This window comes from Mustela nigripes, chromosome 12 (assembly GCF_022355385.1).
Source record: "Mustela nigripes isolate SB6536 chromosome 12, MUSNIG.SB6536, whole genome shotgun sequence".
NCBI classification, from domain to species: Eukaryota; Metazoa; Chordata; class Mammalia; order Carnivora; family Mustelidae; genus Mustela; species Mustela nigripes.
This window is the reverse complement of record NC_081568.1, coordinates 151,644,544-151,661,223: the sequence shown is the minus strand read 5'-3', so window position 1 is coordinate 151,661,223 and position 16,680 is coordinate 151,644,544. Positions and strand designations below refer to the sequence as shown.

At 40.3% G+C, this 16,680-nt stretch overlaps 1 protein-coding gene across 3 annotated transcripts in view; it reads left to right on the top strand.

Moving 5' to 3' along the window:
- The first annotated feature begins 11,646 nt into the window (after positions 1-11,646).
- The window catches only part of NLRP3 (NLR family pyrin domain containing 3), a 48,405-nt gene continuing 43,371 nt past the window's right edge, over positions 11,647-16,680 (top strand). For 2 of the 3 annotated variants that reach the window (XM_059416732.1, XM_059416733.1), the window contains exons 1-4: positions 11,647-11,752; positions 11,844-11,905; positions 12,125-12,453; positions 16,279-16,377. In XM_059416732.1, coding sequence (XP_059272715.1) covers positions 12,171-12,453; positions 16,279-16,377 — 382 coding nt within the window. In that variant the 5' untranslated portion in view covers positions 11,647-11,752; positions 11,844-11,905; positions 12,125-12,170. The remainder of the gene's footprint in view (positions 11,753-11,843; positions 11,906-12,124; positions 12,454-16,278; positions 16,378-16,680) is intronic. The other variant, XM_059416734.1, reaches the window with a different exon arrangement.

Genomic DNA, 16,680 nt, shown 5'->3' with positions numbered 1-16,680 from the left:
AGCAGTGAGAGCCTCCATTTTTGATTGCACCTCATTAATAGCTTTTTTGATTTCACTTGGTTAGATTTTAGTTTTTTTATTTCTCCAGAAAGGGCTTTTATATCTCCTGAGAGGGTTTCTCTAATACCTTCTATGCCTTTTTTGAGACCAGCTAGAACCTTGAGAATTGTCATTCTGAACTCTAGATCTGACACATTACCAATGTCTGTATTTATTATGTCCCTAGACTTCAGTACTGCCTCTTGTTCTTTTTTTATTTTTTTTTTTTTTGTGGTGAATTTTTCCACTTTGTCATTTTGTCCAGATAAGAGTATATGAAGGAGCAAGTAAAATACTAAAAGGGTGGCAACAACCCCAGTAAAATATGCTTTAAGCCAATCAGAAGAGATCCCAAATTGTGAGGGGGGAGAAAGGGGATAAAAAGAGGTTCTGAAAGAAAGAAAGAGGAAAAATAAAAAGAAAGAAATGAATTAAAAAAAGATAATGAGTAAGGAAAAGTATAAAAAAGAAATATATATATATATTAGATAAACTAGTTAAAAACGTTAAATAAGAAAAGGGTAAAAGTTAAAAAAATTTTAGCAGAAGAAGAGAAAAAAAATGAAAAAGAAGAAAAATTTAAATTAACTGCAAGACTAAAGAATCATGGGAAGAAAGCCATGAGTTTCCTGCTTTGCTTTCTCCTCCTCTGGAATTCTGCTGCTCTCTTTGGTATTGAAACTGCACTCCTTGGTAGGTAAACTTGGTCTGTCTGGATTTCTTGTTGATCTTCTTGGGGAGGGGCCTGTTGTAGTGATTCTCGTGTCTTTGCCCCAGGCGGAATTGTACCGCCCTTACCAGTGGCCAGGTTGAGTAATCTGCTCGGGTTTGCTTTCAGGAGCTTTTGTTCCCTGAGCACTTTCCTTAGAGCTCCAGAGGATGGGAATACAAATGGCGGCCTCCTGGTCCCCAGCCTGGAGGAGCCGAAAGCCCGGGGCCCCACTCCTCAGTGCGCCTTCAGAGAACAGTGCCCAGTAACTCCCGTCTGCCTGACCTCCGGCAGTGCTCCAAGCTCACCGAGCCTGTGACCGGTTCCAGGTAACCCCAAGCTCTGTCTCTGTAGCCAGCTTCCCTGTTCTAATACCTGTAAGCTCTGCGACACTCAGACACCCCTGATCCTTCTGTGACCCTGCGGGACCTGAGGCCACGCTGACCCCGTGTGGGCTTCACCCCGGTTTAGCCTCTGGAGTGATGTCCCTCAGAGGAACAGACTTTTAAAAGTACTGATTTTGTGCTCCGTTGCTCCGCCGCTTGCCGGGAGCCAGCCCCTCCCCCCGGGTCTATCTTCCCGTCGCTTTGGATTCACTTCTCCGCCAGTCCTACCTTTCAGAAAGTGGTTGTTTTTCTGTTTCTAGAATTGCTGTTCTTCTCTTCGATCTGCTGATGGATTTGTAGGTGTTTGCAATCTTTAGATAAGCTATCTAGCTGATCTCCTGCTAGCTGAAGTATTCTCAACCTGCTACTTCTCTGCCATCTTGACTCCCCTCTCTGGAATCAGTAATTAAAAACCTCCCAGGAAACAAAACCCCAGGACCAGATGGATTCACAGGGGAATTCTACCAAGCATTTAAAGAAAAATTAATACCTATTCTCAAATTATTCCAAAAAATAGAAAAGGAAAGACAACTTTCAAATGCATTCTATGAGACCAGCATTTCCCTGAGATATAAAACAAAAACTCTACTAATAAAACAGAAGTACAAGCTAATATCCCTGATGAACATGGATGCAAAAATTTCTAATAAAACACTAGAAAATTGAATCCAATGGTACATTAAAAGAATCATTCACCATGATACAGTGGAATTTATTTCTGGGCTGCAACGATGATTTCTTATCACAAATCAATCAATGTGATACACCAAAGCAATAAGAGAAAGGATAAGGACTATAACATCTATTCATGATTAAAACCCTCAATAAAGTAAGTTGAGAGGGAATGTACCTCAACATAGTAAAAGCCACATATGAAAAACGCACAGCTAACATCATCTTCAATGGAGAAAAACTGAGAGCTTCTCCCCTGAGGTTAGGAACATAACAGGGATGCCCATTCCCACTGTTGTTCAACATAGTCCTAGAAGTCCTAGCTTCAGCAATCAGACAAGAAAAAGAAATAAAAGACATCCAAATTGGCAAAGAAGTCAAACTCTCACTCTTCAAATATGACATGATATTCTATGTAGAAAACATGGAAGACTCCAGCAAAACACAGTAGGAACTGATACACAAATTCATAAAGTCACTGAATAAAAAAATTAGTGTAAAAGAATGTTGCATTTCTACACACCAATAATGAAGTAAAAGAACAAGAAACCTAGGAATCGATCCCATTTCCATTTATACCAAAAGCAATAACATATCTTGGAATAAACCTGACCAAAGAGGTAAAATATCTGTAGTCCAAAAACTATGAAACGATTATGAAAAAAATTGAAGGTAAAATAAATAAATGGGAAAATACTCAATGCTTATGGATCAGAAGAACAAAAATTGTTAAAATGTCTATACTACCGAAAGCAAGCTACACATTCAATCTACACATGCCGATAGCAATCCCTATTGACATACCACCAATTTTTGGTCAGAGCTAGAAAAAACAATCCTAAAATTAATATGGAACCAAAAAAGACCCCCAATAGGGTGCCTGGGTAGCTCAGTGGGTTAAGCTGCTGCCTTCGGCTCAGGTCATGATCTCAGGGTCCTGGGATCGAGGCCCGCATCAGGCTCTCTGCTCAGCAGGGAGCCTGCTTCCCTCTCTCTCTCTCTCTGCCTGCCTCTCTGTCTACTTGTGATCTCTCTGTCAAATAAATAAATAAAATCTTAAAAAAAAAAAAAGACCCCCAATAGCCAAAGTAATCTTGAAAAAGAAAAGCACAGCTGGAGGTATCACAAATGCCAGACTTCAAGCTATATTACAAAGCTGTGATCAACAAGACATCATGGTATTGGCACAAAACCAGACACATAGATCAATGGAACAGAATAGATATCCCAGAAACAAACCCTCATCTCTATAGTCAAATAAACTTCAACAAATCAGGAAAGAATATCCAATGGAAAAAAAGACAGTCTCTTCAATAAATGATGCTGGGAAAGCTGGACAGTCACACGCAGAAGAATGAAACTGGATTATTCTCTTACACCATACACAAAAATAGACTAAAAACAGATGAAAGACCAAAATGTGAGACAGAAATCCATCAAAATCCTAGAGGAGAACACAGGCGGCAATCTCTTCGACCTCAGGTGCAGCAACTTCTTACTAGATATATCTCCACAAAACAAAAATGAACTATTGAGACTTCATCAATATAAAAACTTTCACACAGGGGAATAAATAGTCCACAAAACTAAAAGGCAACCTATGGAATGCAAGAAAATATTTGCAAATGACATGACAGATAAAGGGGATGTATCCAAAACCTATAGAGAGCTTATCAAACTGAATACCCAAACCACAAATAATCTAATTAAAGCATAGGCAGAAACATGAATAGGCATTTCTCCAAAGAAGACATACAGATGGCCAATAAACTCATGAAAACATGCTCAACATCACTCAGCAACAGAGAAATACAGATCAAAACCCCAATGTGATACCACCTCACACCAGTCCGAATGGCTAAAATTAACAACTCAGGAAACAATAGATGTTGCAAGGATGTAGGGAAAGGGGAATCCTCTTACACTGTTGCTGGGAATGCAAACTGGTGCAGCTATTCTAGAGAACAGTATTGCAGTTCCTCAGAAAGTTAAAAATAGAGTTACCCAATGACCCAGCAATTGCACTACTAGGTATTTATCCAAAGGATACAGAAGTACTGATTCAAAGGGGCACCTGAACCCCAATGTTTACAGCAGCAATGTCCACAGTAGTCAAACTATGGAAAGAGCCCAGAAGTCCATGGACAGATGAACAGATAAAGATGTGGTTCAGGGGGTAACTGGGTGGCTCAGTCTTTTAAGTATCAGCCTTTGGCTCAGGTCATGATCCTGGGGTCCTAGGATATATAACCTTGCATCAGGCTCCCCTCCCATTCGGGAACGTGCTTCTCTCTCTCCACCTTGATTATCCTCTTTCTCACTATCTCTCTGTCTCTCAAATAGATAAACAAAATCTTAAAAAAAAAAAAAAAGAAAAAAAAAGATGTGGTTCATATACATAATGGAACATTACTTGGCTATCAAAAGGAATGACATTTTGTCATTTGCAATGATCTGGATGGAACTAGAGAGTATTATGTTAAGTGAAATAAGTCAGAGAAAGACAAATACCATATGACTTCACTCGTATGTTGAACTGTAGAATCACTATATTGTACACCTGAATATTTCACTATACGTTAGCTAATTAAAATTTAAATAAAACCTTAAAACTAAAAAAAAAAAAAAAAAAAAAAAAAAAAACTTTAGAAAAGTGGGGAAAAATGAAGTTGAATCTCAGTAAACACAGGTAGCTAATGGCTCCTATACTGATCACTGGAGGACTAACAGACAGAAAGTAACAGCCACCCTGTAGACTGAGAGAATTTCTCTTCCAGGAAGCCAGTGAGTGTACTTCTTGCAACCCATGTGGGAGAAATAAAACTGTGTCCCCTGCCCACCCAGAGGGGATGATTGATGTGGCATGGTGTTCCCAGGGTAGGTGGAGGGAGCAGGGATCAGGGAGGAGGGTAAGGATTTGGGGTGTCCTGCTCTGTTACTATTGCTTTGGGTTTTCCAAAATGATCCTGACTTTCAATATTTGGGTCTTTGTCCCCAGGTCTGGTGTGTGAATTTTTGGATCAGAAAAATCTGTGTGATTTCCTGGCTCTGCTCCCATCTGCTGAACAAGGGCTTGTCCTGGTCTTGAGGACTACGATGTAGGGAGGGCAAAGTATATCTGTGCTGGCCATATTGCTTTTCCCCTCACATTTGGTAGGCTGCTGTCCCTGTGGCTTACATTGGTCATTGGTTTCTCAGAGTGGGTTTATTTTTGTTTTCTTTTAGCTTCCTGTAGTTCGTTCAGTGAGAAAGAATTTGTGGCCACTTTGGGTTCTCCTTACAGTGTGAGCTTCGAGTGTTAAATAGGCTTTTTCTTCAGTTCACTGTTTAAAATTGTGGTTCTCCACTCTGTTTTTCAAGGAGGTATGAATACAAATGAAGAAGAAAGTATGTTTTACTTTTGTGGCTGACCATCCTTGCTTATTATTCATGTTGACTTTTCTATTCCCACATTTGAAAGGGAAAAGGGCATGGACCAGCCAATAGGGATAGAAGGAAATGAGGTTAAGCATTGTGAAGGCTGGAGATCATGTCTTTTCTTCCTCAGATTCCCAATGACTAATGTCCCTAAGTAATTGCAATTAGTCAAACTGCACCAATTTTCAAATGATTTCTTTAATTTCACAAGTTCCCTACAAACCTGTTACAGTGGCTTAAACAAGTACAACACAACTGTTTCTGGCAAGGGGGCAGAGGGACTGGAGTCCTCATGCATGGTTGGTGGTGGAACCACTTTGGAAGATAGTTTGACAGTTCTTAGCATTTAAACACAGTCTTCTCATACAATCCAGCCATTCCACTCCTAGATATCTACACAAGGGGAATGAAAGCATACACACAAATCTGCATGTGAGTGTTTATAGTGGCTTTATTAACATTTGATGAAAATGAGACACAACCCACATGTGCTTGTGTGGAAAATAGACAAACACACTGTGGTTTGTGCACACCATGGAATCCATCTTAGCAGCAAAGGAGGATGGAGATGCAGCAGCAGGAATGAGGTTCATGGGCATCACAAGGAATGGAAGGACCTGGCCACAAAAGGCTACATGCCATTGGATTCTGTGTCTGTGACACTCTGGAAACTAGGTCCCCATGGATGCCTGGGTCTGTGGGTGGAAGAGGGAGGAGTAGAGGTTGGGGGATGTTGGAAGTGGTTTTTGTTGTTTGTTTTTGTTTTTGTTTTGTTTTGTTTTGTTTTTGTTTTTTGCTTTCATCTATAAAAGGCAATTATTCTGAGAATCTAAAATCTGAACAAAGAATGTTGAATTTTTTAGAAAAAAGCCTACTCAGGATTTTGTTGTTTCTTCCTAATACATTAACAAATGTAATAATAAGGAGGAAAGAAAAATCTTTTAAAACAGTATTGCTCCAATTTGTCTTCAGTATAGGATTTAAAATATTTCTATTATATTGAGGTAAAAGCTCAATTTTTTTTTTCAGTGTTCCAAGAATCATTGTTTATGCACCACACCCAGTGCTCTATGCAATACATGCCCCCCTTAATACCAACCACCAGTCTCACCCAATCCCATGTTCCCCTCCCCTCCAAAACCCTTAGTTTGGTTCTCAGAGTCCACAGTCCCTCATGGTTTTTCTCCCCTACGATTTCCCCCAGTTCACTTCTCCTCTCCTTCTCCCAGTGTCCTCCATGTTATTCCTTATGCTCCACAGGCAATTGAAACCATATGATAGTTGACTTTCTCTGCTTGACTTATTTCACTCAGCATAATCTCCTCCAGTCCCGTCCATGTTGATACAAAAGTTGGGTATTCATCCTTTCTGATGGAGGCATAATACTCCATAGTGTATATGGACCACATCTTCCTTATCCATTTGTCCATTGAAGGGCATCTTGGTTCTTTCCACAGTGTGGTGACCGTGGCCATTGCTGCTTTAAACATTGGGGTACAGATGGCCCTTCTTTTCACTACATCTGTATCTTTGGGGTAAATACCCAGTAGTGCAATTGTGGGGTCATAGGGAAGCTCTATTTTTAATTTCTTGAGGAATCTCCACACTGTTTTCCAAAGTGGCTGCACCAACTTGCATTCCCACCAGCAGTGGAAGAGGGTTGCCCTTTTTCCACATCCTCTCCAACACACGTTGTTTCCTGTCTTGCTAATTTTGGCCATTCTAACTGGTGTAAGGTGGTATGTCAATGTGGCTTTGATTTGAATCTCCCTGATGGCTAATGGTGATAAACATTTTTTCATGTGTCTGATAGCCATTTGTATGTCTTCACTGGAGAAGTGTCTGTTTATATCTTCTGCCCAGTTTTTGACATGATTATATGTTTTGTGTGTGTTGAGTTTAAGGAAACCAGTGAGAATGAAGACACATTGTTCCAAAACCATGGGATACAGCAAAAGCAGTCCTAAAGGGTAAATACATAGACATCCAAGCCTCACTCACAAAAATTGAAAAATCCAGAGTACAACAGCTCTCTTTACCCCTCAGAGAACTGAAAAAATCAACTAATTAAGCCAACACCATGCACAAGAAGGAAAATAAGATTAGAGTGGAGATCAATGAGATAGAAACCAGAGATACAGTAGAACACATCAACAAAACTAGAAGCTGGTTTTTTGAAAGAATCAATAAGATTGATAAACCACTGGTCAAACTAATCCAAAAGGAAAAAGGGAGGACCTAAATTAATAAGATTAGGAATGAAAGGGGAGAGATCATGACTAACTTCAAGGAAACAGAAACAATCATCAGACATTATTATCAATAGTTATATGCCAGTAAGTTAAGCAACCTAGAAGAAATGGATGCATTTCTGGAAAGCTCTAAGACTGAGACAGGAAGAATCTGACAAACTGAATAGACCAATATCTAGTAACAAGATTGAAGCAGTGATCAAAAACCTCCCCGAAAAACAAGAGCCCAGGACCTGACAGATTCCCTGGGGAATTCTACCAAGCATTCAAAGAAGAAATAATACCTATTCTCCCGAAGCTGTTTCAAAAAATAGAAACAGAAGGGAAAGCTTCTAGACCTTTTTTTTTTTTTTTTTAAATGAAGCCAGCATCACTCTGATCTCCAAATCAGGCAAAGACCCCATCAAAAAGGAGAATTTTAGACCATCATCCCTGATGAATATGGATGCCAAGATTCTCAACAAGATCCTATCAAATGGGATCCAACAGCACCTCAAAAAGATTGAAGGTTTCTTTTAGATCTACTTTGAAGAAGTGGGGTCTATTAACTGATTAATTTATTTCTTACTCATATGAGTAATGCCTGGTAACAAAATAAAATTCAAATAGTACAGAAAGATAGAAAACAAAAGGGAAAGGCTGTCTTGTCCTAAAAGAAAAAAAAATTAAATTCCATGTTTTCTGGTTCAGCGTGATTGTCTGTGTCACTGTCCTGACCATATGAAGTGCTTGCTACTCCTCAGATCGGTAAAGCTTGGCATTCAGGTCTGTTCTTCTGCCCTTTCCATAGTAGGAGTAGGTATCTCTCTTTCTTCTCTCAGGACATTCTGCACACAATTGTATAACAATTGCTACTACCAGTAGCAGGACTTAATCACTGACTCCAGCTTCACTGAATCAGGTTGTGCTCATTTAGTCATTTGTTCAATCCCTAGGATAACTCTCTGCCTTCAGTGCCATCAGCACAGAGACAAAACCATTTTCCAGCACCCCTCCTCTGGACATGGATTCGTGTCCCTCTCACTCAAGGGTTCTGCCTTGGCTTGGGGAGCTGAGCACCTGTCCTCCACTATGCTCTATGAAACACATGACAGTGGCACACTCTGGTCCTGCAGCCACCATGAGTGCTGGGAAACATGGTCTGGGTGCTTCTCTGACCCCAGATCTTCCTGGGCCTACCAAGGTGCTTTTCAGGCTTGCAGTCATGCCTGGCACACACCAGGTGCTCTTTAAGTGTTTGTAGACAAGTGAGTTAGTCAGGGAGCAAAGTTTGTGTCTGTCCAAAGGAATTGAAATCAGGCTCTCGGAGAGAGGCTTACACTCCCAGGTCCATTATAGCATTACTCACAATAGTTAGATATGGAAACAATCTAAGTGTCCATAAACGGAAGAATGGATGAATATGGTGTGGGTATATATATATATATATATATATATATATATATATATATCACACAGCATGGATATTATTCAGCCATGAAAGAAAAGGAAATCCTGGTGTTTGCAACAACATGGATAGACCTTGAGGGCATTATGCAAGGTGACATAGTCATACAGAGAAAGACAAATACTGTATGATGTCACATATATGTGGAATGTGAATTAGTCAAAATTATAGAAACAGAGAGTGGAATAGTAGTGGTCATGGGCTGGGGAAGGGAGGACTGGGGAAGTATCGGTCAGTGTAACCAAGTTTCTGTGATGCAAGATGTCCGGGTCTTGGAGATCTGTGCAGCACAGTGCCCATAACTGATCATTCTGTGATGTGCACTAAATATTTACTAAAGGGTAGATCTTGTATTAAGTGTTCTTACCATACACACAAAAAAGTAATGATAAAATAACAACAATAATACAAGGATATTAGGAAACTTTGGGAGGAGATAAATGTGGTCTGGTGGAGGTGATGTTTTCACAAGCATATTCTCACTTCAGTAAGGTGGTTACAGACAGTGACAGGTGATGTGGAGAGCCTACTGCCTGCCAACGGCTTCCATCTGATGGCTTGAGGGCTGGTCAGGCTTTTTTTTTTTTTTTTTAACTTTTAATTTTTTATTTTTTATAAACATATATTTTTAGTCCCCAGGGGTACAGGTCTGTGAATCACCAGGTTTACACACTTCACAGCACTCACCAAAGCACATACCCTCCCCAATGTCCATAATCCCACCCCCTTCTCCCAAACCCCCTCCCCCCAGCAACCCTCAGTTTGTTTTGTGAGATTAAGAGTCACTTATGGTTTGTCTCCCTCCCAATCCCATCTTGTTTCATTGATTCTTCTCGTACCCACTTAAGCCCCCATGTTGCATCACCACTTCCTCATATCAGGCTTTTGATCCTGTACTTGCCAGCCCTGGCAGAATCCTCTATCCCACTCAGAACCTTCCCATGGCCGCTGGAGACCCAGAGGGAACATCCCTACCCCAATGGCCACTGAGGACAGTGCAGACATCTCTGACTACAGCCAGAAATAAGAACACTATTCATTTGGTTTGGAAAATCCAGCTATATAAGTAACTGTTAGTCTCTGGCTTTGTCTGTGATGTAAGCTTGTTCACTCCATGCTGAGGCCACATCCTTCCTTCTCCTGCTGGGCTGTGACCATTATAAATGCATCAAGTTTCCTCTTGGGCTGTTTCTGAGGCTGTCGTCTGGGTGAGTCCAGTTCTGTGGAGCTGCATGGCTGGAAAGGTCTGGGGAGAAATGAGGAGGGGATGTTGAGGGCCAGAGTTGTCTTGGTTAATACACTAAGGATTTCTTCTGACCACTTCCAAGTCTGCCCTTCAGCAATGATTCTGGAAATTCCTTTTATGTTTCTCATTATTGGGCTCTGTGCATGTATGCAAGTGTGTATGTGTGTAGGGGCAGAGGGTGAGGGAAGTAGTGTACAGCTTATACCCACAACTGCATCAGATTTGCCAAGCACGCCCCCCACCCCCCGCCAAGGAGTGGATGTGTATGAGGAAATAAATGTCTTGGACACCAAGGGACACAGGAGGTAAAAGGATAGAGTGCATGAGACTTAGGGATAGGGGTCACAGAGGAGAGGTAGAGTCCTGGTGTGGGTGGAAAGACTGATGGAGGGGTACCTGGGAAGGTCTGTAAAACTGATGGATCTATCTGGACATGCCCCACCTCCCTTTCAAATGCGTAAGGAATGGACTTGGTGGTTGTGTGGAGCCAAAAGTGAGAGGCAAGATGAAGATACAAGGAGAGGTGAGCATGCTTCAGTTTTCTTGCACACTCGCTGTGGTCACACTAAATTCCCATATGCACTGTTCCACAGCTCCATAGGCCCTCTATCTCCTGTTAACATCATTTATGGCTTTGGGTTGGTGTGCTTTCCCAAATTCAGTAATGTGAGGGGATTGATCCCAAACAAAGACAAAGTATTTATTAATCCAAAATATGGGAGACATAGAACAGAGAAAGACACAGTAGCTGACCTCTGCTCTTTGTGAACCCTAAGTCTATGTAGTAAAACAGATCATGAACTCTGTAACAAGATGCTGTGTGTGGTAAATGCTGTGAAAGTGTTTTTTTTTTTGCCTTTTAACCATCTATTTTATTGTCTTTGATCTTGATTGTTGGTATCTGACTAAGGAACCTAGGTAAGTAGTGGATGATAGAGTCACACACATTTTCATGCTGTGAAAGTAGTATTTAGGGACATAAGTTCAGAAATCAGTGAACCTGATCTAAATTCTGGTTTTGAACCAGAATTTTGAAACTTTTTTTGAAACTCTGGGCAACTCACTTAATTTCTCCTAAGACTCAGTTCCTCTTCCATAAAGTGGGTCTAGGCCTATGTACTACCTCCCAGGGCTTTGCAAGAGTTAAGAAAACACATTAGTGCAGGGTCCTGCCCATGAGAGGTTCTCAGTAACCATGAGTTCTAACAATGACTATGATTGTGAATGTTGCCAGGAGACCTCAAGGAGGTGTTATGTGTTTATCATTCCCCCTATGCATCCCAAATGTCATCTCATTTGTTTTTATCTATCAATAGATGAATGGAAGTGCAGTCGAAGACCATTCCCTTCTCTGTGCATGTCCGTCTTCTCCTTTCTCTGTCTAGCCACGTGCTGCTCTATTACAATTATACTTACTCACTTCCTGGGTCAAAACAGAAACAGGGAACCAGAGCCTTTCAGTTGGAAGGAATAGAAAAGGCATATTTTCCATTCTGTCATTTTATAGATGAAGAAACAGAAGCTGAGGAAGAGTTTGTCCCAGAACATAGTCCAGGAAACAGTAAGAACAAAGTTCTCCCCGTGGTATGTTGAGGGGACATTGTGAAGCGGTTTGGGCATATAGTACTGTGGACATGATTGCTTTTGTAGGTTTAACTACTGTTTCTCTCCATAGGGACACCATTTTTCCATGGATCAGGACACACCCCTGAGTCAAGCCAACAGGAAAACATTGTGGTGGGTATTTGGGTCACTTTTCAAAACTAAAGATGGCATCTAATTAAAGTTCAGTGTTTATATATATATATATATATATATATACATATATATATATATATATGTATATATATATTTTTTTTTCCTTTGTATTGTGGGTTTTTCATGGTTTAGTTCTTTCTAAAGAGGATAGACTTTATTGAAGACTCTCCTTGCATGTGCACTGTTTTCACCATCCAGCTTCCTTGTGTGAATCTCTACACAAGGACCCTGAGAAAAGCCACAGATGAACATGACTAGTGTCCGTTGCAAGCTGGCCCGTTACCTGGAGGATCTGGAGGATGCAGACTTTAAGAAGTTCAAAATGCACTTACAAGACTATCCTTCTCAGAAAGGGTGCCGACCACTCCCTCGGAGTCAGACAGAGAAAGCCGACCACATGGATCTGGCCACTCTGATGATTGACTTCAATGGTGAGGAGAAGGCATGGGCCATGGCAGTGTGGATTTTTGCTGCAATCAACAGGAGAGACCTTTATGAGAAAGCTAAGAGGGATGCACCAGAATGGGGTGAGTGGAAGGAAGACAGCATATTTTTAAAATCATAATAAAATTCATATAACATAAAATTATCTTTTTAAGCCATTTCTCAGCATACGTTTCAGCAGTTTTAAGCACATTCCTGTTGTGCAATCAATCTCTACAACTTTTCTTCATCTTGCAACACCCTGTGCCCATTAAACAACAATTCCTCTTTTCCCCTCCCCTCAGACCCTGGAACCAACAGCTTCTGTCTCTATGAATTTAACTACTCTTGGTACTTATAAACTGCATGATAAAGTATTTGTCTGTTTGTATCTGGCTTACTTTATGTAGTATAAAGTCCTCGAGCCCCTTCCATGTTGTCACATATGACATGATTTCAGTCCTTTTTAAGGTAGAATAATATCCTGTGGTATGCGTATACCACATTTTGTTCATTTATTTATCCATCAGTGGACATTTAGATTGCTTCTAGTTTATTGTGAATAATGATGCTAGGAACATGAAGGTACAAACCTCTTTGAGACCCTGCTTTCAGTTCTTTTGATTATATGTTCAGAAGTAGAATTGTTGTATTATATAGTGACTCTAGGTTTCATTTTTTGAGGAACCATCATAATGTTTTTTATAGTGGCTGCCCCATTTTGCACTTCCATCAACAGGGTACAAGGGTTCTAATTTTTCGTCATCATCACCAATGTTTATTTTATTTTATTTTTGTTTTGATACTAGTTATTCTAATGGGTGTGAGGTGATATCTCCTTGTGGTTTTGGTTTGCATTTCCCTATTGACTACTGATACTGAATGACTTTTCATGTGCTTGTTCACCATTTGTTTATCTTTGGAGAAATGTCTATTCAACTTTTTCCCATATTTTAATTGGGTTATTTTTTTTGTTGTTGACTTATAAGGGTTCTTTATATATCCTGGATACTAACACTATCAGATATATGATTTGCAATGTTTTCTCCCATTCCATGGATTACGATTTCATCTGTTGATGGTATTTTTTGATGCAATGAAGTTAGTATATTTGTTTTTCGATAATTCCTTTTACCATCTTGGCTTTATCCTCTGTTTTCTTCTCATGATAGTGCTATGAGAAGTTGGAGGAAAACGGTTTTCTTTTTTCTAGTTTCTTTAAAAATGAAACTAGAATGAAATGAAATGAAATTTTCTTTAAAAATGAAAGTCAGAGCTCACCTATCCCTAGGACTATGGAGATGCTAGGAGTGAAGTTTTATTCTTTTGGCTTGGTGTTCAGATCACGGGAAGAGCACAAGCAAGGGCTCAGAGGAATCTAGAAAATCACAGGATGGTGATGTTGAACTAGTTGAAAAGAGGAATAAAAATGGAAAAGCAGATTAGGATAAGCATGGTGAGTGGAGCAGCAATATGGGTGAAATGAGGGAGAGACACATGACATGGAGGCATGAGGCACGGGTGCACGGTAGGTGGATGTTATAAACAAATTGCATATAATAACACAATTATGATTGTGTCAGTGCTTATATACTAACTAACCAAATTTAAGTTACAGAAGTGAGTTTACTAAGCAGTTTTTACAGATTTTCATCATTCTTCATAAAAACACCACAAAACTGGCATTTTACCTTTTTTTTTTTTTGTAGTCTGTACACGCCCAGGGCTTGAACTTACAATCTCTAGATCAAGAGTTTCATGGCCTACCAACTATACCAGCCAGCAACCTTCAGGCTGCACTTTCGAAAGAACTTTCAATTTCATTACTAAACGAAGTACACCAGTCACGAAAAGACAAATGCAGTATGATTCTGTTTGTAATAGGTACTAGAGTAGATAAATTTATAGACAAGAAGTGGTTGCCAAGGGCTGCCGAGTAGGGACTGGGGAATTTTTAATGGCTATAGAATTTCAGTTTTGCAAACAAAAGATAATTCTGGAGCTCAACCAGCCACGTAAAGTGAGCCTGAAAGAGGTTTTGGTTGCTTGTGGCTCTCTTTCAGTCAGAGCCAAGGCCTGGGTTCAATGTTGGGTGTGTCTTTGGCTGGAATCTGGCTCTTAACCACTAGGCTATTTTGGCTTCTGTAACTGGGCTATGAGATGGAAGAATTATACCTAGTAAGAAGTTTGTTTGTCTTTTGCTGGGGAGGACCAGATTATAGGGTAAGGCTTTAGATAAGAATTAAGTCATGATTTTGGCATGAGTTAATGTTTAGATTTTGTTTTGTAATTGGGGTCACCAATAGCTTTTGCATTCAGACTGAGTAGACGCCTACCAGGAATCCTTTATGTTGATATTGGGTTCATCTCCCAAATATTTCCCCTGGTGCTTAGCACTCATTCTTTTGTACCTCAGTTTCTTCAGTGAAGTGCCTCCTCTTTAGGATGTGTAATTTAGTGACTGCTTAGATCTATGATTCTTTTTTTAAAGATTTATTTATTTATTTATTTGACAGAGAGAGATCACAAGTAGGCAGAGAGGCAGGCAGAGAGAGAGAGAGGAGGAAGCAGGCTCCCTGCCGAGCAGAGAGCCCCATGCGGGACTCGATCCCAGGACCCTGAGATCATGACCCGAGCCGAAGGCAGTGGCTCCACCCACTGAGCCACCCAGGCGCCCCCCAGATCTATGATTCTTAACTGTAGATGCATGTTGGAGCTTTCAAAATATAATAGTGCATGTGCACCCGAATGTTTATAGCAGCAATGTCCACAATAGCCAAACTATGGAAAGAACCTAGATGTCCATCAACAGATGAATAGATAAATAAGTGGTAGTATGTATATATATATATATACATGCATATACACGATGGAATACTATGCAGCCATCAAAAGAAATGAAATCTTGCCATTTACGACGACATGGATGGAACTAGAGGTTATTATGCTTAGCGTAATAAGTCAATCAGAGAAAGACAACTGTCATATGATCTCCCTGATATGAGGAAGTGGAGATGCAACATGGGGGGTTGGGGGGAAGGAAAAGAATAAATGAAACAAGATGGGATTGGGAGGGAGACAAACCATAAGTGACTCTTAATCTCACAAAACAAACTGAGGGTTGCTGGGGGAAGGGAGGTCGGGAGAGGGTGGTTGGATTATGGACATTGGGGAGGGTATGTGCCATGGTGAGTGCTGTGAAGTGTGTAAACCTGGCGATTCACAGACCTGTACCCCTGGGGATAAAAATACATTATATGTTTATAAAAAAATAAAAAATATATAATGGTGTTGGTCACACCTTGGATAGACTGAAAAATATTTACTGGGGGTAGAGCTTTTTAAAAGCTTCCTAGGTGAATTTCAAGTCAGTAGGGATTATGAACCACTGAGTTAAACAAACCTGCTTGACAATTCTGTCTTGAAGACTCAGAATGTGTGTATGATTAATCCAGGCATTTGGGGGCAGGGGAGGAGGAGAATCCTGCTGGCCCATAACCATTTTGGGCATATTTAGATATTTAGTGTGGGGATGGCCTCAAAACCAGGGCACCAAGGGAAGTTTGCCAAAAACAAAGGATAGGAGAAACCTTGCCTATCTCATGTGTTTGCTGATTGATTTCTGAGCCTGGGAGAGATCCTGAGACTGGATACTGTGGGCACACAATGCTAACTGGGTAAGTGATAGTGACATCCATTGCTTTGAAATTAGGAGTGCACAAATGCCACAAACTGGATGTTAAACTGTACACCTGTCATCTGAAGTTCAAAGCTATGTTTTTGTTTGCAAGATGTCTGGGATAGTGACTTTGAGCTGTGCCAGGTGTTGAGTACTGGGTCTCAATTACATCATCTTATTCAGGAGTCCTGATTTTTAACTTTGTATTTCTTTTTCTTTTTCTTTTTTTTTTTTTTTTTTGTTCTTCCAGATAATGTACATGTGGTATGCCAGGAAGAAAGCCTTGAAGAAGAGTGGATGGGTTTATTGGGGTACCTAACCAGAATCTCTATTTGTAAAAAAAGGAAAGGTAAGCAATGAGGGTAGTGCTTCCTATTGCATTTGGAAACCCAGTTTTGGAAGCTGAGAAGCTTGATCATTCTAAATGTTACTTCTCCTTGGTGAGCAAAGGCCCATTTCAGGAAATCCACTAGAGCTGAAAAACAGATCAGTGTTCACATGGCTCCTTGTAGTCCCAGAACCAAGTGGAGGTGATTGAGTGTCTCAGGTTCTAAAAGGTATGGGCTGCAGACTACCTAAAGGAATAAAACTGAATAAGAGGAAAAAAAAAAAAAAAACCAAATAAGAAGGATTTTCTGGCAAGTGACAGTAC